A 25,610-nucleotide genomic window follows, 5' to 3' on the forward strand; every position below is an offset into this window, starting at 1 on the left:
ACTAATACCTAAGGGACAGTAGAGAGAAGGGCCAGGAGGATCGCTCCAGGGTTTGGAAGCCGAAGTCACATGGTGGGGGGGTGGGGAGGCAGTCAGGATGCAGAAGGGACCACCAAGGCAATGATGGTAGGAGACCCAGGAGACCTGCTCGGGATGGGAGATGTGTGCTGAAAGTAGACTAAGGACCAAGCATGATGGCCTCTCAGGACCTGAATTGCAAACCATAATCCCCCAAAGTAGAGAGTTGGAAGGAAGGTTCCTGCCACAGAGGCAGGGGCTGGGATGGGGTGGGGTTGGCGGGAGGGTCACTGGGGACATTGGTGGTGGAAATGTGCACTAGTGGGGGATGGGTGCTCGGTCATTGCAGGACTGAAATTCAATCGTGAAAGTTCGTAACTATATCTCATGGTGATTCAATCATATATGTCTCAAATATTAGCAAAGAGGCAGTCAAGGAAATTTTCAGAAATGCTCATTTTTTACTGCCCTGAATTTGCAAAGCTGATCTCCAAATCCTCAGCTCATTTCTTGATCATCTGACGTGGTGTTTGTAAGGTGCCTGATTCATAAATCATATCCAGGGTTTGGTGTCTACCTGAGTTGATCAAACATCTCCCGAGTGCCCAGGAGAGCTACATGCTTATTTATTCAGGACACACAAGAGCATTCAACCATGGTGGCATGGGAGGGTTCCCCACCAGGGTCACCGTCCTCATTCTTGAAAGCTGGGGAACATTTGACCGCTGCTAGAATACATGTTTTACAAAACACAAGTATTTCCTGGGAATTTTTAAATATTATCATTAAGAAGCACCAGCTTAGAGCTTCTCATAACATTATACATCGATTAAATGAAGCCTGGAAGCAGCTGGCCATGGCCCCAGCCAGAGATTCACGATTCACTCCCTCTCCACTCCACTGTCTCTCTTTTAAGACGCTGCGGAAATGAGGGCGACTGAAGTTCCTTGTGCAAACTCCAGCTGAAGGCAACTCCCGCCAACCTGTGCTTTGCCCTTTGAGGATTCTTGGGAACGGTGGTACTGCAAATAAATGCTGATGTTCGGCTATGCTCTAGCCCTCCATGTAGACACCGGTTACATGGCTGTGATGAGTTTTTAAAAACTCAATCAATCGTGTGCTTACAGTCTGTGAGCTTTCTGTATGTGTGTAATACTTAAATATGCACTTTAATGAAGAAAAAAGAAGGGAAGGGAGAGGAAGGGAGAGGTAAGGTGGGGAGAATAAAGGTGGGGAGGGGAGGGGAGGAGAAAGACGGGAAGGGGAAAGGGAGGGGAGGGGAGGGGAGGGAAGGGAAGGGAAGGGAGGGGGAAGGGAAGGGAAGGGAAGGGGAGGGGAGATGAGGGGAGGGGAGATGAGGGGAGGGGAGGGGAGGGGAGGGGAGGGAAGGGAAGGGAAGGAAGGGAAGGGAAGGGAAGGGAAGGGAAGGGAAGGGAAGGGAAGGGAAGGGAAGGGAAGGGAAGGGAAGGGGAAGGGAGGGGAGGGGAGGAGAAAGAAGGGAATGGGGAAAGGAAGGGAAGGGAAGGGAAGGGAAGGGAAGGGAAGGGAAGGGAAGGGAAGGAAGGGAAGGGAAGGGGAAGGGAGGGGAGGGGAGGAGAAAGAAGGGAATGGGGAAAGGAAGGGAAGGGAAGGGAAGGGAAGGGAAGGGAAGGGGAAGGGAGGGGAGGGGAGGAGAAAGAAGGGAATGGGGAAAGGAAGGGAAGGGAAGGGAAGGGAAGGGAAGGGAAGGGGAAGGGAGGGGAGGGGAGGAGAAAGAAGGGAATGGGGAAAGGAAGGGAAGGGAAGGGAAGGGAAGGGAGGGGAGGGGGAGGGGAGGGAGGGGAGGGGAGGGGCGGGGGAGGGGAGGGGAGGGAGGGGAGAGACTAGCCCACTGAACGGGCACAGGAGAGGTAACGTGTTGGAGATGGGACCTGCCCTGCCCTGGCCCTCTGCTCCCCAAGTCTATCCCGGGGCTGCGCCGTCTCCCCCAGGCCCCGCGGTACCCACGTTGTCGCCCTCGCTCCTCAGCTTCCAGAAGGGGTGGATGTAGAACCAGGAGCCCTCGTTGCCGGCGGCGTCCAGGGCCACACGCATGGCGTTCTTCTCCAGCAGTGCGGGCAGCCGCTTGTTGACCGTCAGGTACTTGTTGCTTTTGATGTGCAGCAGCTGTGGGGATGGAGGGGGGGATGTCGGAGTCTCCTGCAGGGCTCCCCCTTCCTGCGGGCTCCCTCCACCCCGCCCGCCTCCACGCCCACTGGATCCCGAGGAGGCCCCATCACGGGCCCCCCCAGGCAGACCCCCTCCTGACCCGTGAGCCCCGAGCCCCTGGCAGGCCATGGGGACAGCGGGCACAACGGTCTCTCCAAAGCATCTCTGCGGAGCAAGAGGACGAGAACTGTCCCGCCTGCAGCTCCACTCAAGTGTCGTCACACCCAGCCTGGAGCGGGGAAACCGCCTCAAGCCACAGGGCAGCTCCTGCCACCTCAGAAGGCCCAGGAGCCTCCGGAGGCTGCCGGTGTTGGTGACATGAGCCGCCCGGCCAGGCCCACACAGTCAGAGCACGAGGTCTGGTCCCCAGGTGACCGTGAAAATGCGTGCACCCAGGGGCCAGGCCTGGCTAAGACCCCCACCCACCCACCCCTATCGGGCACCCACGGTCCCCCTCAGCCAGGGCAGGGTCTCTCCTCCGGGGGCAGCATCAGGCAGCTGCGTCCACGCGCTCGCTGAACCCGTTAGAGGCCACTGGACTGACCTGCGCAGGGCAGGAAGGACCCCTCGGGGGCAGCCACGCGGCAGTGCTCATGGCAAGGACGCGCCGGTGACCGCCGTGGGCCCTGGCACCGTCCACTCTATGACGGGCCCTGGGGAGATGCCTCAGGGGACCCCAGAAACACCCGTGTGTAGACTCCAGACACTTCCACGGTCCAGCCCTCGCCCCTTCTCCAGCCGAGCAGGCCACAGAGAAGCCTCTGTCCAAGCTCCCCACTCGGACCCTGGCCTTCCCGCTGACCACACCTCGCTCCTTCAACCCCCCTTCGCCCGGGGCCCGGCCTCCTTCTGCCTGTTTAATGCTGTGCGTTGGGGAGATGTTTGGGAAAACGCCCACCTTCCTTTTCGGAGCCAGTCGGACGGCCGCATATTAACAAAGCACCAAGGTCGAGGCAGCCTGCCCCAGAGATCTGGGGGCGTAACAAATCCGGAAGTGGGAGACCCTAAAACAATGGCTCAAGGACGGCTTCCCTCGACAAGGACCACCGGGAGCGTCCCTCTCTCTAGCCAAGAGAAGAAGCCTTGGGTCACACATGACGCCTACAGCTAGCGCAGGGCCTGTGGGGGTCGGCTTTCCCGCCTTCTTTGCCCCCAGTGTCCTAGCCGACCATGGAAGAGCCCCTTGACGTGGACGCCCCGACACAGTCCCCGGCAGCCCCGCAAGGGCCCTAAGCAGCAGCCGGGCAGCCCACATGCCGCCCCCCCCAGCAGGCCTCACCTGGATGACGTTACTGTATTTCACGACCTCCCCCAGCAGTTTCTTGTTCTCCGACTCATTCTGCTTCTGCTCCAGCTCCGCGGCGTGCTAGGATTGCCAAAAGAGTCCGTGTGAAACACACCGGCGGGGAGAGTGGCCCTGTCGTCGGGCAGGGAGTACAACCATGGGACAAACGAATGAAGGACTCGTCCCGCCAGCTGACTGTGTGCGGGGCTGAGGGTTAGAGGAGAGAGCGGGCGACGCCTCTCATATAAACCTCAAGTGTGCCCCAAAGTCTCTCCGGAAGTTTCGCGCTGGGAATGTATGAAAATCACTTGACTCTTTGGTCTTACATTGCTCAAGAAACCAAACAAGAAAGTCGGCAAATTCGAAAAAGCCTCGAAGTGACTGTTCCGGATTCGACAAGCAAGAGGAACTTCGGGAACACAAAACGTCCAGACTAGCAACACGCACAGAACCATGGATTTAGGATCTGTGCTTCCTCTGTTCACAATAGCCAGAATCCGGAAACAACCCGAGTGCCCGAGAACAGACGACTGGTTAAAGGAACTTTGGTACATCTACCCAATGGAATACTATGCAGCTGTTAAGAGAGATGAAGTCATGAAATTTGCTTAGAAGTGGGTGGTCATGGAGAGCAGCATGCTGAGTGAAATGAGTCAGAAAGAGAGGGACAGACATAGAAGGACTGCACTCATTTGTGGAATGTAAAATAACATGAGGCTGACACCCAAGGACAGTAGATACAAGGGCCAGCAAAATTGTCCCATGGTTGGAAGCCTGCTTCATGAGCTGGGGGAGAAGGCAGCTGGGATAGAAAAGGGATCACTAAGTCGATGATGATTCGAGGGATCGCTCGGGATGGGAGATGTGTGCTGAAAGTAGATCAAGGACCAAACACGATGGCCTCTCAGTATCTGTATTGCAAACCATAACGCCCCAAAGTAGAGAGAGAGTATGGGGGTGATTGTCTGCCATGGAGGCAGGGGGAGGGTGGGAAAGGGGGGGTATTGGTGGTGGGGAATGTGCACTGTTGGAGGGAGGGGTGTTCCATCATTGTGTGACTGAAACTCAAACAGGAAAGCTTTGTAACTGCATCTCATGGTGAGTCAATAAAAAAAAAGAACTTGTGCTTCCTGCATTTTAATGAAGTGAGGGGCCAAGTGCAAGAGGGGCTGCCGTGGGTTCTGGGGGTCTCCGAGCAGCCTGGCCCACCTGCAGCTTCTTGAGCAGGGCGGCCTCCGTGTGGTTGCCCTGCTTGGCCTGCTTCGCCTTCCAGTACTGCTTCTGCGCCGAGTAGCGGTTCATCGGGCACACCTTGAAGAGGCAGTCTGCAACAGAGCCACGGCCGCGGTCACCAGGGTGCCCCTGGCCCCTGGGGGTCGGCCAGCGCCCCCGGGCTCCCCTGCCCACCCCGCACGCCCCTCGGAAACACCCTTTCGTGTCACCTGACTGTCTAAGTGCCACTTCCCCGTCCCCAAGGCTGCCGAGTATGCCCTGGCGTGAGGGGCCCGACCGGGTGGTCGTGGGGAAGGTGAGAGTCTGAGGTGGACGATGCGGCTGACCCTGGTCGCTCGGGGCCCAGGTTCCAACACCTCACCCAGTGTCCCGCCTCCGGCCCCGACATGACCCATCACCCCCAGGCAGCTCCCATCAACCATCACAGGCGCTTCCTCAGGCCAGCGGGGAGGAGACTGAACACATCACAGCTCTCTCTCCCGTCTGTCCTTGTCTGTCTGTCCGTCTGGGGGCTGCCCCCAGCCCTGTGCTCTGGGCGGTTCCTGACAATGCTCAGACCAGGCCACTGCAGGGGTCAAACTCGGCCTCCCGCATGCAAAGCCCATGGTCGGGCAGGGCCCCACGCCTCCTGGGGGAGGTGGGCAGAGCTGGCCCCTGCGTCCTCCCTGACTCACCCTCTGAGACACATGGCATCCATCTCCTCTCGGATTTGTCCCTGTCTACAGGACAGGCCTCGCCCGTTTGTCAGCACGGCCAGCCACGCCTCCGCAGGGTGGCTGAGATGTGCAGAAAGGCCCAGGAGTGGGGCCCAGGGCCCGGGGCGTGGGGCCGTGCACGCTGTGACTGAGACCGAGATGACTCACCCTCCGGGAGTGACGGGCCCAGCTCACGACAAGGGGCCCTCGGCGCACACGGCACGGAGCACTTTGGGGCCCGACCTTCGCGGGTCCTGAGGCAGAGAACGCACCCACAGCCCTGAGCACCCTTAGCGGCCTTGAGCCCCACACCTCACGGCCTTTCTCACACCCCCTCCCACACCTCCCGGCTGCCAGAGCCCACCCGTCCCTCTCATCTGTCCTGCGGCCAGCCCTGCCTCTGAGCTGGCACCCCTCAGCCCCGGGGCTCCTCGGGACTAAGATGAGACGGAGAGGCAGTGCGGAGAAAGCCGGCAGCGACTCTCTCTGACGCTCCCACACTCGGGCGGGCACGGCTGGGAGGAAGCGACCTGAGCATCAATTGCCCTTTAAAGGCCGACCCTGAGGGCCGGAGCGACAGCACAGCGGGGAGGGCGTTTGCCTTGCACATGGCCAGCCTGGGTTCAATTCCCGGCATCCCATAGGGTTCCCCAAGAACGGACAGGAGTGATTCCCGAGTGCAGAGCCAGGAGGAACCCCTGTGCAGAGCTGGGTGGGACCCAAAAACAAAAAGAATTTAAAAATTAAAAAATAAAGAAGGGCCGGAGCAACAGCACAGCGGGGAGGGCGTTTGCTTTGCACGCAGCTGACCTGGGTTCAATTCCCAGCATCCCATAGGGTCCCCCATGCACCGCCAGGAGTAATTCCTGAGCACAGAGCCAGGAGTAAACCCCTGAGCATCGCTGGGCGTGACCCAAATAAATAAATAAATAAATAAAGGCAAACCTTCAGCCCAGAGCCTGACAGGGTTCGGGAAACACTGCCCCCCCCCCCCCGGGAGACCGCGGTCAGCTGGACGACACCCTAAGCTGTGCCTTGAAAGCAGAAAGTTGATTTTTCCTACAACCCCAGAAGAACCTAGGAAATGGTGGCACTCTGGGGCTTTTTGAAAATCCAGGACGGAGCTCAGGAAGAGCCTCTGGACCCCACGGGAGCAAAGACAGCCCCAGCCCATGGGCTGGACCTTGGGGAGCAAGGCCGCCCCTGCCCAGGGAGCGGGAGGCCAGTCTCTCCCGCTCTCGCACACCTGCCTGGGCGCTTCGGAAGCTTCTGCTTCCCCTGAGAGCCTCCTCAGATCTCGGCGGGGCACTAGGCCTCCCTGTAGGGCCGACCCACACCTCCCTGGGGAACTCTGGGAAGGAACCTGTTTCCCTTCTCCTCCCTCAGAAAGCTGCTGTCGGATTTGGAGGAGGCAAGACGCGGCCGGTGGGCCCGGAGCTGAGCGAGGGCAAAGCCAGCGCGGAGGCAGCTCAGAGCTTCCACAGGGCAGTGGCGGGCCCTGTCCCCATCTGGCCCTGGGAAGGCTGGCAGGGAGGGCACACTCCGCTCCGGGCTCTCCTGGGCTCCTGAGGGAGACGCGCACCCCCTGGGCACAGTCGGGCCGTCCCAGAGGAAACACCCCTCGCTGTTGTCTGCAGACACCACACAGCTGAGGGCTGTGGGCCGCCAGGGACGCCCGCAAGGCACTCCCGGAGACACCACGGGGCTTCTCACTCCTCTAGGAAGCGCACCCTCACAGAGCGTGGGTGTCAAACTCCCTCTCTCCCTCCCTCCCTCTCCCTCCCTTCCTCTCTCCTTTCTCTTTCTCCCTCCCTCTTTCTCTCTCCCTTCCTCTCCTCTCTCCCTCTCCTTTCTCCTCTCTCTATCCTCTCTCCTTCTCTCCCTATCCCTCTCTTCCTCTCTCCCTCTTCCTCCCTCTCTCTCCCTCTCTCTCCCTCTCTCTCCCTCTCTCTCCCCCTCTCTCCCTCTCTCTCTTCCTCTCTTCCTCTCTCTCTCTCTCTCTCTCTCTCTCTCTCTCTCTCTCTCTCTCTCCCTCTCCATTTGAAGGGGCTGTGTCTTGTTCGATCTAAGCCTGGAACTCGCCTGCCAAACCGGGTCTCCCTTCATCCAAGGCAAGAGAAAGGTCTAGAAAGAACCTTGAGAAGGAGAACAGGGCTGTGCAAACCCAGATCCAAGGGCGGCCGTGAGTGTGTGGAGGGTACGAGCCTTTGTCACAGCCCAAGGTCAGGAGGACAAGGAAGGCTCACTGCAGAGGCAGCAAACGCGGAACGGCCAGAGGAGCCGCTGGGCTGCGAGGAAACTCCCCAGAGACATGCAGGCAGCGCAGATCTGACCAGGCGGGCCAGGGCCTCCACGGTGCCTCTGAGCCACTGAAGTGTCGGGGTCCAGGGGCCCCAAAACCCAACCTTCCCAGCTCCCTGGCACACGCGTCTCGCTGGCTTGAAGCTCGTGTTCTCTCTGGACACGCCTGGCTCTCGCCTCCCGTCTAAGTTTCAGTACAAGCCACCTCCTTCCCCTCTGCACCTCCCCCTGCATCCTTCTCTGAGGGGGAAGGGACAGGCCCGAGACGTGAGTGCTGAGGCGAGGACGGACGCTCATCTCCCGCCAAGGGTAGTGCTCGCTCCAGCCGGAGTCCAGGCTCCCGAGGGTGGTGGGGGTCAGCGTGAACCCGGGGTCCCGAGGGTGGCAGGGGTCAGCCTGACTCCAATCTCCGAGGGACTGGGGGTTGGGGTCCCTCTCCCATGCCTGCAGAACAAGTTGACTCCTGAAGGGGGGGAAAAATCCATCTTTCTCTCCCTGGAGATAGAGGCCAAAGCACCCGCAGTGGCAGGGTCCAGTACAGTGTAACGTCCAGATGAAAGCCAGACACAGGCAAGCACAGCCCCCTGAGGACACCTGCGGTCCACTCCGCCGGGCTCCACCACAAAAGCCTCGGGTCCAGGAGGGGTGGGTCCAGACTCGAAGCCGCCACGCTCCTGTCCCGAAAGAACCAGCCAGGACTGGAAACGAGAGTGTCTGGGTCAGGCTGCACATTCGCCATCGTGGCCACTCTGCTGAGGCGGCCCGAATCGCACAGATGCCCCCCCCCCCAGCTAGTGGGTGCCCTTGTCCTCGGTCCCACAGCCTCCCCGAACGCCCAGGTGATCCTCAGTGCCCCTCGGCTCTGGGTGCGCCTCAGACACACTCAGGACAGTCTCGGGGTCTGGGCTGAGGGGAGGGTGTGGGTACAAGAGCAGACACGGCAGGGGCCCGGCCTCCCGGCCACCCTGACACGCCGCACACACGCAGCCCCTCCACCTCAGAAAGGCGCCATCTCCTCAGGTGCAAACAGAGGCAGAAGCAGCTGCCCCACAGAGGGCGAGGCGGGCGCCTGTAGCAGGAAGGGGAGTGAAGGGCACGCGAGGCGACGTCCAGAGACATCGACAGAGCGGCTGGTGAGAAAGTCACACGCTCGGGGTGGGAAACAGCCGCTGCTTAAAGACAGGAGAGTGTCGGCGCAGGCTCACTAGAGACAATTATTTTTATTTTGTTTTATTTTATTTTATTTTATTGATTTTTGGGTCACACCCAGCGATGCACAGGGGCTAGTCCTGGCCTCTGCACTCAGGAATCACTCCTGGAGGTGCTCGGAGGACCCTATGGGATGCTGGGAATCGAACCCGGGTCGGCTGCGTGCAAGGTAAACACCCTCCCCACTGTGCTATCGCTCCAGCCCCAAACGACGATTATTTTTAAAACTGAAGACGGGACTGGGTTCCACGGGACACGGTGCTGGAGCCCACGCAGGGAGGGCGGATGCGGAGGACTCTTTGTGGACTGCATTCCCGTCACGCGCCGCTACAGGGTCTGGCCGGAAGGGGACCCTGAATGGTCCCCCAAGAGAGCAAGCAGGGTGGCGGGCCGAAGGGCAGACGCTGGGCGGGAGAATGACACTTCAACATCTCACGGGCCCCAGCACCAACCAGCAGGGCCGGGGGTACCCACCGGGGCCCACCCCCGGCCAGGCACACGGGAAGGCCGGCACGAGGAGGCACTGGGGCTGCGCAGGGAGGAGGGGCACTGGACATGCAGCCGGGATGCCTGCAGGAGGGCCGGGAAGATGCTCCTGTTTCCACACTGATGCAGAACGAAAGAAAGCCAGTCCGGGAAGGAAGGCCCTACAGCGCCCGGGAAAGTCCCCGACATCAGCAACGGTGCCGGGCCCAGAGCCCAGAGGGGCCCCCGTCACTCGGGGCACGAGCCAAGGCAGGCTGCAGGGGCTCCGTCAGTGTCCACACCTGCCTCAGCTGTGTTTATGCCACCACGGCTGACCTTGGCAGCCCGTCTCTCCGAGCAGAGTCCAGGAAGCTCCAGTCCGTTTTCCACCACCGGGCACAGGTCAGCTCCGGGTTACAGGCCACAAGTTCAAGTGCTTCATAAACACGCATTATTATGACTTCCAACTTGACGCTCCAGATGAGCAAATACAGTTGTGTTTGTGACGTTGATTGGTCCCGGAAGTACGTCAGGTCCCCAAGATCCCGCCCCCCCCACCCCCCCCCCCCCCCGTGATCCAAAGGTGAAAGGAACAATGACCCAGAAACACCTCCCATGCACACACACACACACACACACACACACACACACAACACACACATGCACCTACAACACATGCACACACATATACACACACGCACACCCATGCACACACATGCACCCATGCACACAACACACGCACACACACATGAATTTACATATGTAAACACATGCACATATGCACTCACACAAACACACATGCATACATACACACACATGCACACACACACATGTACACACACACAGGCATGCACAAACACACACACACACACGTGCACATACCCAGAAACGAACACTGGAGGTTTGAGCACTAGGGGAAAGTGCTTTATAAGGGTATTTTCCCCATCCCAGAAAAATGAACACAGGTGCCACAGCTGCCCCCACTACAGAGGGGGAACCCTGAGTCTGAGTTTTTGACCTACTGGCCGGAACCCAGGCAGCCAGGGGCAGAGAAGGCCCCAAACCTCACTGACCACTGGGTGTCGGCACCTGCCGCCAGCGTGGCAGAAAGAGGCTGATCATTTCCCCCTGTTTGGCTCTTTCTCCACATTTCAAAGGTCTAATCTCTGACTTTCTCTTCCTTTCTCTCCCTTGTGTTTATGGACTGTGTTGCTGTTTTGCCTTGGAGCAGGGTGTGTCTTTAACACAAACATCAAACCACGGCATGGGCCACCGGGGACGAACAGGATGGCGCATCTCGGAATCGCGACCGTTTTTAAAGTTCACATTGTCTGTGTTTCTGATGAAACAGAGACTAAATCGGGCAGACTGACAAAAACTCGACTTCAAATCGCTAAAACGCCATCTGCAGTGCTCAGGGACAGAGTGAGAAGATCCCGTGAGGGAGGCCGGTGAGGAGGAGAGGCCGGACACAGAACGGGCTCCCTCACACGCGGCTGACACAGACACGGACTGACACTCCCTCACACGGGTGACACAGACACGGACTGACACTCCCTCACATGAACTGACAGACACGGCGAGGAGACACAAAGGCCAGAGGCAACGCAACGGGACAACGACCCACACGGCGGAACTGGGGGGTAGGAGGAAGGGGAGCTGGGGTCCTTGGGAGCGAGGCAGGTACACAGGTGAGGGGGCGGTGCTGGGATTCTGGGCATGAGAACGCATCCTAATTAAGCATCTAAACCACAGAACACCAATTCCACAATGAACAAGAATGCTCTGAAGGGACAATCCCAGACCCACCAGAAGGCCTGGAAGCCAAACGCCGCGGGAAATCTAAGCTTGACACGGCCACGCCCCATGACACGGGCAGATGACACCCCACGGCCAGGCACCCCACGGCCAGGGCCAGCAAGGGCCGCCCACACGCAAGAAGCAGCGGCCGCAGGATTAGTCAGGAGGGGAACACAAATAAAATGTGAACGCCGCCCTATGCCCACAAGAAAGCCCAGCACCGGGACATGCCCCAGGGCGTGGTAAGGCACGCGCTGGCCGCACACTCACGCCAGCCTGACTGATGGCAGAGGCAGAGGGTTTGGCTCCTTGAAGAACAGTTTGGCCTTTTCTTTTGCTTTTTGCTCTTTTTTTTTTTTTTTTGCTTTTTGCTTTTTGGGTCACACCAGTGATGCACATGGGTTACTCCTGGCTCTGGACTCAGGAATCTACTCCTGGCCACGCTTGGGGGACCATAAGGGATGCTGGGAATCGAACCCAGGTTGGCCGCATGCAAGGCAAACCCTTACCCGCTATGCTATTGCTCCAGCCCCAACAAGCAGTATGTTAAGTGGATTTTATTGTATACAACCATCATACAATAAGTGGAAAAACTCATCGCCAAATCTGCGCCTGACTCTCCTGTGTTCTCTCTTCAGGGGCCGGGAGTTCCCCGCGGGAAAAAAAAAAAGTCCTGAGAGTGGAGGAGAAACTCTTGAAATGAAAAGAAAAGGCTTTTCTGGGGGACTTGCCCACCACGAAACAGGGTGCAGGGCAGCTCCCCAAACCCGGTGGGTGGACCGAGAAGGTGCACCCAGGAAAGCGGGCTTAACCGTGAGACAGATGTTCCTGCGCAGCCGGAGTGAAGCCGGAGCAAAGAACAGCCTGGGAGACCTGGCACTCCCGAGGCAGGACAAGCAGGGACTCGACCCGGCTGGTCAAAGGGACGGGAAGAGCCTCCGCAGGGCAGAGGAGCTGACGCGGTGACTCACTGGCCAGAACACAGCAACACACGAATTCAGTTCCAAAGCCCCCCAGAGCTGGGCTGGGGGCTGGTCCAGGGGTGGGGCGGGGGGGGCGGCAGGAGGGGTGTGGCCGGGCAGAAGGCTGAGGATGCAGACCCACGGCACCAACCCTACGGTTACTCCATGCTTGATTTGTGCGTGACAGAGAGGCATGAGGATCCTGGCACCTGGCTCGCTGAGGTGAGCGCCGAGATCTAACGCGTTTGCCAGGAGTGTGTTTTGGGCGAGAAAAGTGGATTCACAGAGAGGTCATGGAACCACACGTGTGGGGCTCGGTCCGGCCCTGGTCCTCCGGGGGCTCCCCGGGCACCCAAGAGCCAAACTATTGACCCTTCCAGAGCCAGAGCACCAGTACTGCAGGGAGGGTGCTTGTCTTGCAGGCAGCCGACCCGGGCTCGATCCCCAGAATCCCAGAATCAAGCACCGAGCACCGCCAGGAGGGAGTCCTGAGTGAGGAGCAAGAACATCTCCAGGCGTGGCCCCAAAGGGAACGAAGCAAAATACTTTCTAGTTTCCACCTTGAAGTTACATGGAGGATTTCACTCGCGTGACTCACCACAATGATCCAACTCACCTCTTTCTCCCCTGGCGACAGGCAGACCCTCCCGACAAGACTCCCCGGAGCTGAGGGCTGGGACTCAGGCCTACAGGAGCGCGTGTGACTGCTAGAACACCAGCCGGACACAGGGACCCAACAGTCCTACACACACACAGGCACGCGTGGACACACAAACACATGGACACAAACACATGGACACACAAACACACACAGGCACACATACGGACACACACTCACGGACACAGACACACACACGGACACAAAAACACAAGCACACACAGAGACATACACACACAAACACACATATACACACAGAGACATACACGAACACACATATACATACAGAGACATACACAGACACGGACACACATACACCGATACACACATGGACACACATACACAGATACACACACACACACCACGTGCTTATGCACACACATAAGCACACACCACGTACACACACACAAGCACACACGCACACACATTGCACATGCACACAGATACACGTGCTTGTGGACACACGCCCTGCCGGCCTGCCCACCCTCTCCCCAGTGGGCACAGCCCCTGGGCCCGTCCTGAGACCCTCCCGCTCTGGCCACATCCCCCTGACGGCTGCGTCCCGGGTCCCTTCTGCTCTAGCCACCGCTCACACGGCACGAGACTCGGCTGTGTCTCTGGGCGGCCCCTGCTCCCTCTCCGGGTGCCCTGACGGCCCAGCCGGCTCCCATGGGCGCTGAGTGCTGAGCACAGGCGCCCGGATGGCCGGGTAAGAGCTGAGAGGGCCGCGGCCTGGCACGGAGTCTCCCCACAGCCTCAGGGACGAGCCCGACCTGTCCCCATGCGCACGGCAACCTAGCACACAGCCAGGGGCCGGGAAGGGCCTGAGCACCGCCACCCATCCCCTGAAAGCCACCAAACAGCAGGACCACAGCGCTGGGCAGCTGAGGAGGACCCCCCCAGCCGCGGCGGCGTGGGAAGGCACAAGACCAAGTGCAGAAGAGCAGGCCCTGTCCCCTGCCCACAGCAAGGCTCCTGGACAAAGGGGCAGCTTGGAGCTTTGAAGAAGAGAACATGCATCCCGGGGAAAACCAAGTCACGGAGAGCATCTCTGTCATGTTTCCGCAGACCCTGCTGGGAGTCACCAAGGCTCCCCCCGAGGGCGACGTCCCGGGCAGTGGTTGTTTATCTCTGTTCCCTGAGACCGCGGGCTGTCTGCCAGCCGGAGCAGCCGGGCTCTGGCGGGACGGAGCCTTTGAAGTCCTCCAGGAGGACGAGCACCAGACCTCCAGGGCCTGCCGGAGCTGGGAGCTCCTCTCCTTTCATCCTGCGACTGGAGACACGAGCAGAGGCCCGCGCTGACCCGGGCCCGCCTGCTTGGCTGCCCCTGTGCTGAGGACATGTCGGTGGCCGGACGCAGCCACACACTCTCAGAGCCATACCTTGTCAGGATTAAGTGTGGACCCCCTGGGACTAAGCGCCGAGCCCTCGGACGGCCCCACGGGTGGTGTGTGACCTGCCAGGACAGTCCAGACTGCAGAGCTGGACCTCCTGCTTGTGACCGTCCCCAGAACCCCCCAGCAGCCCAGAACCCTAACGGCAGAAGCACAGACATCTACAGGGAATCTCCTTCCCCCAAGAGAAAACAAGAGGGGCTAGAGTGATAGCACAGCGGGGAGGACATTTGCCTTGCAGGCAGCTGACCCAGGTTCAATTCTCAGCATCCCATAGGGTCACCCGAGCACCGCCAGGGGTGATTCCTGAGTGCAGAGCCAGGAGTAACCCCTGAGCATCGCCAGGTGTGACCCAAAAAGCAAAAAAAAAAAAAAAGAAAGAGAGGGAGAGAGAAAGAGAGAACGTTTGTGGGACAGAAGAAAGAGGGCAGTCCAGAGGGGAAAGGGTGTTGCTCCCTTCCGCCCTCCTCCCTCTGGAAAGAAAGATGGCGGCCACATGGGAGCCTTGTGGACAGCAGGTATGAGCCGGGGGTGTGGGGGCGACTAAAACCTCATGGGAAGGGGGGCGTTCCGGTCCGTCCTTCACGCCCTACCGAGGTCACCAGTCACCCCCCACGAGCGGCTCTCCAGCACAGCCACGGCCCCAGAAGCACAAGGACTTAATGCAGAACCCAGCAGCTTGGAGCAGAAAAGTGAACGGACTATGCATTGACCCAGGCCATCAAGTCTGCCGGAGGGGAAAGGGTGTTGCCCCATTCGCCCTCTCCTCTCTGGAAAAAAAGATGGCGGCCACATGGGAGCCTTGTGGACAGCAGGTATGAGCCGGGGGTGTGGGGGCGACTAAAACCTCATGGGAAGGGGGGGCGCTCCGGTCCGTCCTTCACGCCCTACCAAGGTCACCAGTTGCCCCCCACGAGCGGCTCTCCAGCACGGCCACAGCCCCAGAAGCACAAGGGCTTAATGCAGAACCCAGCAGCTTGGAGCAGAAAAGTGAAAGGACTATGCGTTAATCCAGGCAATCATTTCTGCCCAGAGGGGAAAGGGTGTTGCTCCCTTCCGCCCTCCTCCCTCTGGAAAGAAAGATGGCGGCCACATGGGAGCCTTGTGGACAGCAGGTATGAGCCGGGGGTGTGGGGGCGACTAAAACTTCATGGGAAGGGGGGCGTTCCGGTCCGTCCTTCACGCCCTACCGAGGTCACCAGTTGCCCCCCACGAGCGGCTCTCCAGCACAGCCACGGCCCCAGAAGCACAAGGACTTAATGCAGAACCCAGCAGCTTGGAGCAGAAAAGTGAACGGACTATGCATTGATCCAGGCCATCAAGTCTGCCGGAGGGGAAAGGGTGTTGCCCCATTCGCCCTCTCTTCTCTGGAAAGAAAGATGGCGGCCACATGGGAGCCTTGTGGACAGCAGGTATGAGCCGGGGGAGTGGGGGCGACTAAAACCTCATGGGTCGGGGGGCGTTCTGGTCCGTCCTTCACGCCCTACCGAGGTCACCAGTCGCCCCCCACGAGCGGCTCTCCAGCACGGCCATGGCCCCAGAAGCACAAGGACTTAATGCAGAACCCAGCAGCTTGGAGCAGAAAAGTGAACGGACTATGTGTTGATCCAGCCCATCAAGTCTGCCGGAGGGGAAAGGGTGTTGCCCCATTCGCCCTCTCCTCTCTGGAAAGAAAGATGGCGGCCACATGGGAGCCTTGTGGACAGCAGGTATGAGCCGGGGGTGTGGGGGCGACTAAAACCTCATGAGAAGGGGGGCGTTTCGCTCCGCCCTTCACGCCCTACCGAGGCCACCAGTTGCCCCCCACGAGCAGCTCTCCAGCACGGCCACGACTCCAGAACACAGAAACCAATTTCTTAACTATCTGACTTTCAGTAGAAATACTTCCAGGGTCAATAGGTAAAATAGCAGAAATCCAAAACCAACATTTAATTCTTGAACCCAGCTGTAGAAAGCAAATCACTTCACAATGCTTTTTCAGCATGTCTGATTTGGGGGGGGGGGGGGGTAAACTCTAAATAATAGTGGTGAATCTTTTATTGAAACAATCTAATCAAAGCGGATAGAGTGTTAACTAGAATTCATCTGCCTCACAGGGACGGGGAGGGGTGGGGGGTGGGGTTTTATTGGGGTTCTTCATGGGAAAAAATAAGTATTGGTAAAGGGAAATGTGTTTGATATTTGCATGACTGAGACATAAACCTGAAAGCTTTGTAACCTTTCCCACAGTGATTCAATAAATAAATAAAAAAAAAAAAAAAAAGAAGAAAGAGGGCAGAGTGGGAGGGTCCAGGCTGCTTGAGGAGATGGGAAACAGCCCGGGTTGTTTCTTATACCTCAGATGTTTTATTTCGGGGGGGCTCTCCTGGAGGTGGGGTCCTTGCTGCAGGGAAGGCCTGAGGGCTTGGAGCTTGAGCCCAGGGTCGCTGAGGGACCACCTGGGCATGCTGGACTGTGGTATGCTCACCAGCGTCCACGGCGACCTTAGGTCTGACCCTGCTGCTAATGGGAGACACCTCCTCGTGCGACCGCTCCCCACACCAGACCCCTGGCTTCGTCCATCCAGGACACTCCGCTCCCCGGGACCACCCAGCCCCGCTCAACACTTCACAACCATGATTAGGCATCTTCCTCTTGTGTTTGGCTTGGGGCCACGCCTGGCCATGCTCAGGCCTCACTCCTGGCTCAGGGATGGCTCCTAGCGGGGATTGAGGACCGTGTGGGTTGCCCGTGATGGAGCTGGGGTCGGCTGCGTGCGAGGCAAGTGCCCAACCCGCTGGACTATGACTCCAATGCAAGAAACGCTTTGTCGAAGATTCCCTTGCGCTTGGGAATTCCAGCCGTTTCGCAGCCACGGGAAATGCGCTAAGGCAGACACCGGCCGGCAGATCGCTCCTCACACTGCCCACCCACAAATTCCAAGGAGGGAGGAAGAAGGCCCGCCCCAGGTGGGCAGCACCCCCACGAGGGGGAGTGCGGGCGGGGAGAGACAGGCCAGCTCTGCCATCCTGGCCCGTGGGGGGCCCTCACTGCTGCTGGGCCAAGCCCCGTTATCCCATCACGTGCCTCGTCCACAACGCTCGCTCAGACCAGGGGTCAACTAGCCCTTTGCCCAGCAAAGAGGACGCTGGCATCTCACAGGCCAGACGCGGCAGAGCCGTCCAGCGGGCAGCTAGCTGTCCAATCCCGCCCACCGGCCCTAGCCCCGGCCAGAAAGAGTCTTCTCTGCTTTCTCCCGGGCCCATGTGACATCATCCCACATTTGCTTTGGAATTTTCTTACTGAAGGCCCAGGGAAACACAGAAGGAAATATTTACACAGCAGGCCCTGGCGGACAACGAGCCGCTTGTCCTCCCGGGGGCCACTTTCCCCGGCGCCCCCGGCTCCTTGGCCCGAGCAAGAGGGCAAACTTGACCCTGTGGGCGTCGCCACGGGCCACTTGCCTCTGAGAGCGCAAACACGACCTGATGACTCACAGTGACGGAGTGACGGTGGGGGGGGGGGGGGGAGCAGCCGCCCCCATCTGCACACAGACACAACGAACAGACAGACCCACAGACAGACAGTCACACGGACAGACAGATGAGCAGCCACAGCGCCACGGCAAGGGGCCACCACATACCCAGGCCACCCCCATGAAGCCGGGAAATGCACGTTAAATGCCTTGCACACCCTAAGAGCACGATAAATACCCTAGAAATAAACAGACAGTCCAAGGGGCCAGCGAACCCCGCGTCAGGTGACAGGACAGACAGACATTTCCTTCCCGCGTACCCACAGACATCCTCCCGGGCGGGGGGGGGGGGGAGGGGGCCTACAGTCAGACGCTGAGCTTGGGCGGCATCTGAAAGCGAGTGAACAGGGTTTTTTGGTTTCCTCTGTCTGCCCCAGGTTACTGGTTTCCTCCCAGCACGGACCCCCCCCCCCCCCCGAGACAGGGGAGCCCTCTCTAACTGTCTGCCTTCCCGCCAGCTGCTATTTAAATCGCCGGGTGTCATTCTGTTGCAAATTATATCTGACCCGCGGAAATGACACTAGCTTTGCAAACACCAAGCAAATCTAGACAAATCAAATACAAAACGGTGACGGACGTGGCAGCCGGGCAGCCCGGGCACACTGAGTCCCGAGGGAAGAGAGAAAGACCCTTTCTGAGACAAAAGAGGGTGAGGTGGAGGGCGGGGCTCCGGGTCCCAGCTCTCACCCCAACACCCTGAAACAGCAAAGCTGCCACCAACTACGGGCACGCACAGCCTGCCCTCGGACAAGCTTCTGTCTCTGGGCACAGGCCCAAACGGGAAGGCGGAATCAAAGCCGGTCTCAGCACGGCCGGGAAGGATGGAGAGAAAGAGGAAAATGACGACAACCCACTGGCCGCACGCAGAGAACCGGGTGCAGAGAACAGCCCTGTGGGGTGCAGCCATCTGACACCTCATCTTATGTCGCCTCAAGGAAGCCGGGCAGGACCTGGTGTCCGGAGACCAGGCTGGGGCCTCCTGACAGCCATCCTGGGGGCTGGGCAGGAGGGTGGGCACAGAGGGGGCCTGCAGTGGCAGTGCCAGGGGAGGGCACCCGGAGCACTAGGAGCTGGCCGGTCATGCCAGCGAGCCCCCCGCTGCCAGGCTGGGCCAGTCAGTGCACGGGCGCCTCAGAAACTAGCACAGCAGCCGCTCCTCCTAGGCTGGCTCTGCGAGGTCAGAAGAGCAGCATCTGCGGGTCCCCTGCTAAGGGCGTGACATCGCTGAGTTCGGGGGACCATGCCCTGCGTCTCTGGTAACCGGGGAAGCCCGAGGACCCGGCCTCAGCCCCGGAATGAGGACCTGCTGGGGTGCGCGGGCCCAGGAGCGGTGCGTCACGCCCCTCTGCGCCCGGAACCACCATCAGGCCAGCGAGCAGCAGAAGGCCAGGGTCAGCCGGGATGACGCAGGGGGCAACTGCGGCTGGGGCCGGGGCAGCCCCAAGCGTCCTTCCTTGGAGAAGAACGAAGCTGTACCATCGGGATGCTAGCCCGGGCACGGCCCTGGGAGAGACAGCTCTGGAGAGAGCAAGAGGCAGAGCAGGCACTGGGCAGCAGGGAGGCCACAGCCAAGAGAAGGGCAGGACACGTGGGCCGGGATCCCACAGGCGGTCACACACACACACACACACACACACAGAGACACACACACAGACAACAGACAGACACACAGATACACACGGACACACAGACACAGACACACACACAGACACAGACACACAGACACAGACACAGACACACACACACTGTCCCTTCTCACCCAGGTGAGGGCTGAGAATGGCCAAGGTCCACCAGCAGTTGTTGCCCTAGGTCAGGACAGAGTCCCCCAGGAGCTGGGAGTGCGGGCGGGGAGGACGGGCCTGGGAGCAGAAGCCGCGGCCGTCCAGGTGAGACACCTGGGCGTTAGGATCCGCCAGCCCCCTCCTCCCAGCAAAGCGCCCCCGAGCCTTCAGCAGGAAGAAGGGCTGGGCAGGAGCCTGGAACTGCAGGTGTCAGAATCCAACAGAGGCTCCAGAGAGCGCCGCTGATGGGGACATGGCTCTTCCTATGAGCATCAGATTAAAACTTTCCATGAAATGTTCCAGAACGCTGTTCCAGGTCCCCTCTGAATTCTCACTAGCATTCAACAGCGCACTTACAGGATTTTATCTCTATTCTCGATTTTTTTTCACTTTATAAGCTACTTGGAAGCTACTCGCACAGGCAGAGCCTGGCCAGCTCCCCGTGGTGTATTCGATATGCCAAATACAGTAACGGCAACAGGTCTCATTCCCCTGTCCCTGAAAGAGCTTCCAATCGTTGGGGAAAGACGATTGAGAAGAGGCTGCTAAAATCTCAGGGCTGCGAGGAATGGAGACGTTTACTGGCGCCCGCTCGAGTACTTCGACGACCCATGGGATGACAGTGATGGTGACAGTGATGAGCTACTTGAAATCTGTAGCAAAGCCAAACACACTCTCGCCCCCAGTGAAGAAGAGGAGAAAACTGCCAAGCTCATGGTCAGACGTGAGCAGTGGCACGGGCCACGAGACCTGTGGGGACGGAGGAGGGGACACATGCCACAAGGGCAAGGGGCATCCAGAGTGACATGCACGCCCCCCCTTGCACAGAGACTCCTGCAGGCTGCCTGGCCACTCAGGACCTGGTGGTCACTCTCAGGGGCGCCTGGGATGGACGGGGCGGCCAGGCATGCTGTTTCTCCTGAGCTATGACACAGAGGATGGCTGTTAAGAGTCTCTGGTGAACTCTTGCGGGGGTGGGGGGGCCATTCCAGGGTCCCACGGGCGCCCACGCAGACCCGCCTTTCCCTCCACTCTGCCACCAGCTGAGGCGACCAGGACACTCGGACAAAGCACCAAGCACATGTCTTGGCGCACTAAAGTCTACGGAAGCTGTGGCCTAAAACGTTGGATGAGAGCAGCCGTGGTGCCCGGGATGGAACCTGACAGTGGACAGCACTTTCCTGGCCGGGTCTCCCGGTGACCCTGGTGTGATGCCCTCCCTCACGCACACGCTCTGGGGTCAAGGCACCTGTCGGTGGCTCGCGCCTTGTGGGACTTGTCATTCCCAAGTCAGCAGGAGCAAGATGATTCTGGAAGGTCTGCGACCAGGTCACCCCAGTTGACCTCCCGGGCAGGATCCACAGACATGCTGAGTACATCTGGCAACCTCGAGACACTTTCGTGACGGAGCGAAGATCCTTCCGCGGTCAGGCCCCTGCGTCACGCGCCTTTCTACAAGCGCTGACCTTATTTGAGGCACTGTGAGTTACAGCACTGATAACGACAGCTTCAGACCACAACACTCCAACACCAAACCCACCAGAGAGTCTGGTTAGGATGACCGCTGTCCCGGGGTCCCTCTGCCCCTGACCCCCACAGGGTCAGCTCAGGACACTTTTTAGCCATGGAACACCAGAAAAAAATTTTGCGTGGGGAGGGCAGAAGGGGATACACTGGTGATGCCCAGGGCTCACTCCTTCAGAGTTTGGGGTCCATGTGTGGTGCCGGGGATCGAACCCCAGTCAGCCGTGTGTCAGGCAAACACTCTACCCGCTGTCCTGTCCTCTCTCCAGCCCCTAGAACATAACTTCCGCTGACTCAACGGACATGGTGGTACGTGGAATTGTTTGAACTTTGTAATCCTGTCTGTTTCTGCATTTTATCAACAAACCACATATCTTTTGCTTCAACAGCTTTTTTAAATATATAATGTATGTGCCAGAAAGTTGACCTATTCAAAGTATTCAGCTCACGTCTTCAGTACATTTACGAAACACTGCAAACACATCACCAATTCCAGACGATCTGCATCGCCTCTCCCACGGGCCAGCACCGTTCCCGAGCAGAGCTCCAGCGGTCATACACTCTGCCTCTCAGCCCATCACATGTCCTGCGGTGGAAGCCGGCCAAGCCCAGGGCCACGCTGTCGGTTCCCAGCTGAACACAGTGAGCTTCCGGCAGGACAGCTGAGAGGGGCCAAGAGGACATACGCCAAAACACATACCCCCAAAATGTGTAAGTCTACAACTGTACCTCATGGTGTTTCACTAATAAAAATTTAAGGAAAAAAAACACACCCCTGTGCAGCACACACACCCCCAGTCAACATGCACCCCCAGTCAACACACACCCCCAGTTAACACACATTCCCAGTCAACACACACACACCCGCTCAACACAACCCCCAATCAATGCACACACACTAAACACACACACACTCAACACACTCCCCCAGTCAACATGGACTCCTGCACAACACACACCTCCAATCAACACACATCCCAGTCAACACACACACACTCAACACACACACCCCTCGTCAACACACACACCCCTAGTTAACACACCCCCAGTCAACAAACACACACACACTCAACACACACCTCCAGTCAACACACACACACACCTGCTCAACAAACATCCCCAGTCAACACAGACACACACACTGAACACACACACCCACTCAACACACACTCCCAGTCAAAACCTGCTCAGATCTATAGGGTGGAGCCACCCCTGCCATCATTGGAAGGAGTGGATGGTACCACTTGTGAATGATCTAGAAGGGGAGAGAAAGTCTCATAAATAAAGCTGCTGATCACAGGATGGTCCTTGTGTTGAACTGAGGAATCAAAGGCTCTTCTATCACACGTCAATGATGCTCAAATTTTTGTCCCCCGTTTAATGTGGTTATTTTCTCTACTTTTTGGTGAATAGTGATGCATGTTGACTTATTTTGATTCTAAAAAGATTTCTTAACCTAAATTGTCATGTATACTGAGAAAATTTGATTAAACTATCTAAATTCATCAAGCCTCTGGGGTGAGACGTGGTGTCCCAAGGGGGTCCCCTTTGGAGACACTCGGCCAATGTGTGCCAAGGCCAACAGAGGCTACAGGCTCAGATGGGCAGTGCTGAAGTCATTCCAAGCCAGCCCAGGGCTGCTCAGAGGCCCTTAGGCCACTCAGCCATGGTTGGGGGACTCCAAGGATCTACCCAGCGATGTTTGGAGACCATGGGGTCCCAGGGATCAAACCGGGGCCAGCTGCAAGCAAGACGAGGGCCTCAGCCCCTCTCTATCTCTCCAGCCTGGGCAAGGATAACCCCACCTTGCTGTGAGAGCAGCAACGCAAGCACAGCTACACGGTGAGCACAGAGGCGGCAGCCCCCGGGGGCTCTCGATGGGACGAAGATGATTATCAAATAATAAACTAATGCCACATAAGTGCATGGCTGCCTAGCACCCAGGCAAATAAACACACACGCGCGCGCAGGCACACGCCTCCACAGCCCGGCCACGTGGGCGACTAGAAAAGGGAAGTGTCGGCTTGCCAAGAAGTGCTCTGCCCTCTTGACATTCCCTCCTGCTGTGAAACAGTCCCAGAAACCGTGGACTCCGGAGCAATAGCACAGCGGGGAGGGCGTTTGCCTTGCACGTGGCTGACCCAGGTTCTATTCCCAGCACCCTATGTGGTCCCCCGAGCACCGCCAGGGGTAATTCCTGTGTGCAGAGCCAGGTGTAAGCCCTGAGCATTGCCGGATATGACCCAAAGAGAAAAAAAATCGGATTGTTCTTGCTCCTCCTGAAGGGAGCTCAGTTTTATTGAGCTACTGTGTCCTGAGGCACACCCAATTCCATCAGGCACTAATAATCCGATATTGGTTTTCTCTTTCCTTTATCATTTGCATGGTTTAGCAGTGTCCTTTTTGTATAGACCCAGGAAGACAGTTGATGTTATGCTTTGTCACACGGGAGTTAACTGACTCCAAATAATATTTACCCCTGGGCATCCATCCATCCATATTTACTTGACTGAAGCCTCAGTTGCCCTTACCTCCTAACACCCCCAAGAGAAAGGTCCCGACAAAGGGACTGGATGGACCCAGGGCAAGCTGTAAATTACCCTGGGATCAGAAAGGGACAAGCTAAGTGCCATAAGAAGTAAAATAAGTTAAGAGCACAGTCATGGAACAGACTCTGTCATGACCCCAAGAGCGATAGCACAGCTGGTAGGGTGTTTGCCTTGCACGCGGCCAATGCGGCCGACGCGGCCGACCTGAGTTCGATTCCTCTGCCCCTCTCGAAGAGCCTGGCAAGCTCTTCGAGAGTATCTTGCCCGCACGGCAAAGCCTGGCAAGCTACCCATGACGTATCTGATATACCAAACACAATAACAACAAGTCTCACAATGTTACTGGGCCCACTCAAGCGAACCGATGAACAACGGGAGGACAATGACAGTGACCCAAAGAGAAGTAACTGAATGAGGACCCTGCTGGGGTTAGGAAAGACTAGCCTGGCCTGAGGACTGTGGTCTGGGATATATAGTGAGATGTTCCTCTTCCCCAGGAAGAACCAACCTTTCAGCGTAATATATCTCTTACTGTGTTCATACAAAATGACCAGAAATATTATAGTAAGTAAATTTACTGTGACCGATTCCATGGATGACTAGCTGCGGAAAGGAGAAAGCAATACACCCTGGGTGGAACACCACCCTTGAGCAGATCTAGTAATCTGGAGGGCTGAACCCTCAGATGAGATTTTGTCCTTGAGTTAATCTCCTAGAACTTCCCCTGAAGGAGTGGATTTACTTCTGTTGTTGTTATGACAAAGTTCACCCCCACATGGGTGTGCCCCATCCGTCGTGGTTTCTATCTAACTATGCTGTAGGGGAGAGACAAGAGGACTGAGGCTAGGATGACCGGGACTACGGCCAAAACTACGACTACGATTGTGCCGTAAGGGGAGAGATCGGACTCTGCTGGGGAGGAGAGAGAAATCAACTGACTGCCGGCCAGCCTGGGGCCCTGTTCCCTGGTCCTTCATCCATGCATTACCATGGGCCAGCCAGGGGAACGGTTCTCAGACACGAGACTCTTGAGTCCCACGCACGCCCAACGCCTTTTCTCTTGTGAAACACATCACATGCATACTCTCACACACTCTACACATACATACCACACACACTCTCACATACACACACTCACAGTCTCATGTACACTCTCTCTCTCTCTCTCTCTCTCTCTCTCTCTCTCTCTCTCACACACACACACACACACACACACACACACACACACACACACACACACTTTTACTCCTGCGGCTTCAGTGTCGGGATTCCCTGAAGGCGTTCACCACCTCCTCACTATTCACAGTCCTCTGGGGCCTCAGGGAATTACAGCTTAACCATCTCTTAAGTTTTCCAGGAGCCAAATCACACATGTGCACGCACACACAAACACAACAACAACTACAGTCACAAGCAAAACAAGAGAGAAGTCTAAGACGAGCGCGTCCGGGAGCCAGCACCAGGGCTACAGGCCCTGCCCTCGGGTCTGGTCACAATCATCTCCGAGCCCAGCTCTCTCCAGAGAAGGCCAAAGGCGGCCGGGCAGGCAGAAGCAGGCCCAGGAGCGCACCAGGACGCTGGTCTCTAAGGGGCTAGGACAGACTTCATTCTCTCAAAGACAAAGGTTCCGAACCACTCCCGAGCACTCGTAGGGCAGAGACGGCTGCCACCCGCGTGTCTGCCCTGCTCTGCAGCTGCTGCATTCACCTCAAGAACCACAAAAGGCAAACAAGGGCAGCTCCCCAGAGACGCCTCCAAACGGTCCCCATGCCTGGCCGGCACCTGGGAGGAGACGCCGTTGACTTGGGCCTCCCGGCCCCAACGTGCAAAGCCGCCTTTTCTCCCATGCAGAAGCCGTGTGGGTAGACACAGCCTGGGAGCAAAACAGAACTTCTCTGGTCGCTGCACATCGCGGCCAGCTGCAGAGGCCACGGGAGCACAGTCTCAGCCCACCCCGCACTCAGCATGGCCCCACCCGATCCGCAGAGGCGTTAGGTGGGCTCAGGGTCCTGATGTGCCTCTATTATCCGGATGC

At 58.1% G+C, this 25,610-nt stretch overlaps 1 protein-coding gene across 1 annotated transcript in view; it reads right to left on the bottom strand.

Moving 5' to 3' along the window:
* ITPR2 (inositol 1,4,5-trisphosphate receptor type 2) overlaps positions 1–25,610 on the bottom strand; it is a 342,793-nt gene that overhangs the window by 269,743 nt on the left and 47,440 nt on the right. The window contains exons 3-5 of the mRNA XM_056134649.1: positions 4,700–4,815; positions 3,485–3,571; positions 2,005–2,163 (exon numbers count right to left, since the gene is read on the bottom strand). Coding sequence (XP_055990624.1) covers positions 2,005–2,163; positions 3,485–3,571; positions 4,700–4,815 — 362 coding nt within the window. The remainder of the gene's footprint in view (positions 1–2,004; positions 2,164–3,484; positions 3,572–4,699; positions 4,816–25,610) is intronic.

Source organism: Sorex fumeus, unplaced genomic scaffold, assembly GCF_029834395.1.
Source record: "Sorex fumeus unplaced genomic scaffold, SorFum_2.1 ptg000100l, whole genome shotgun sequence".
In the NCBI taxonomy this organism is placed as follows: domain Eukaryota; kingdom Metazoa; phylum Chordata; class Mammalia; order Eulipotyphla; family Soricidae; genus Sorex; species Sorex fumeus.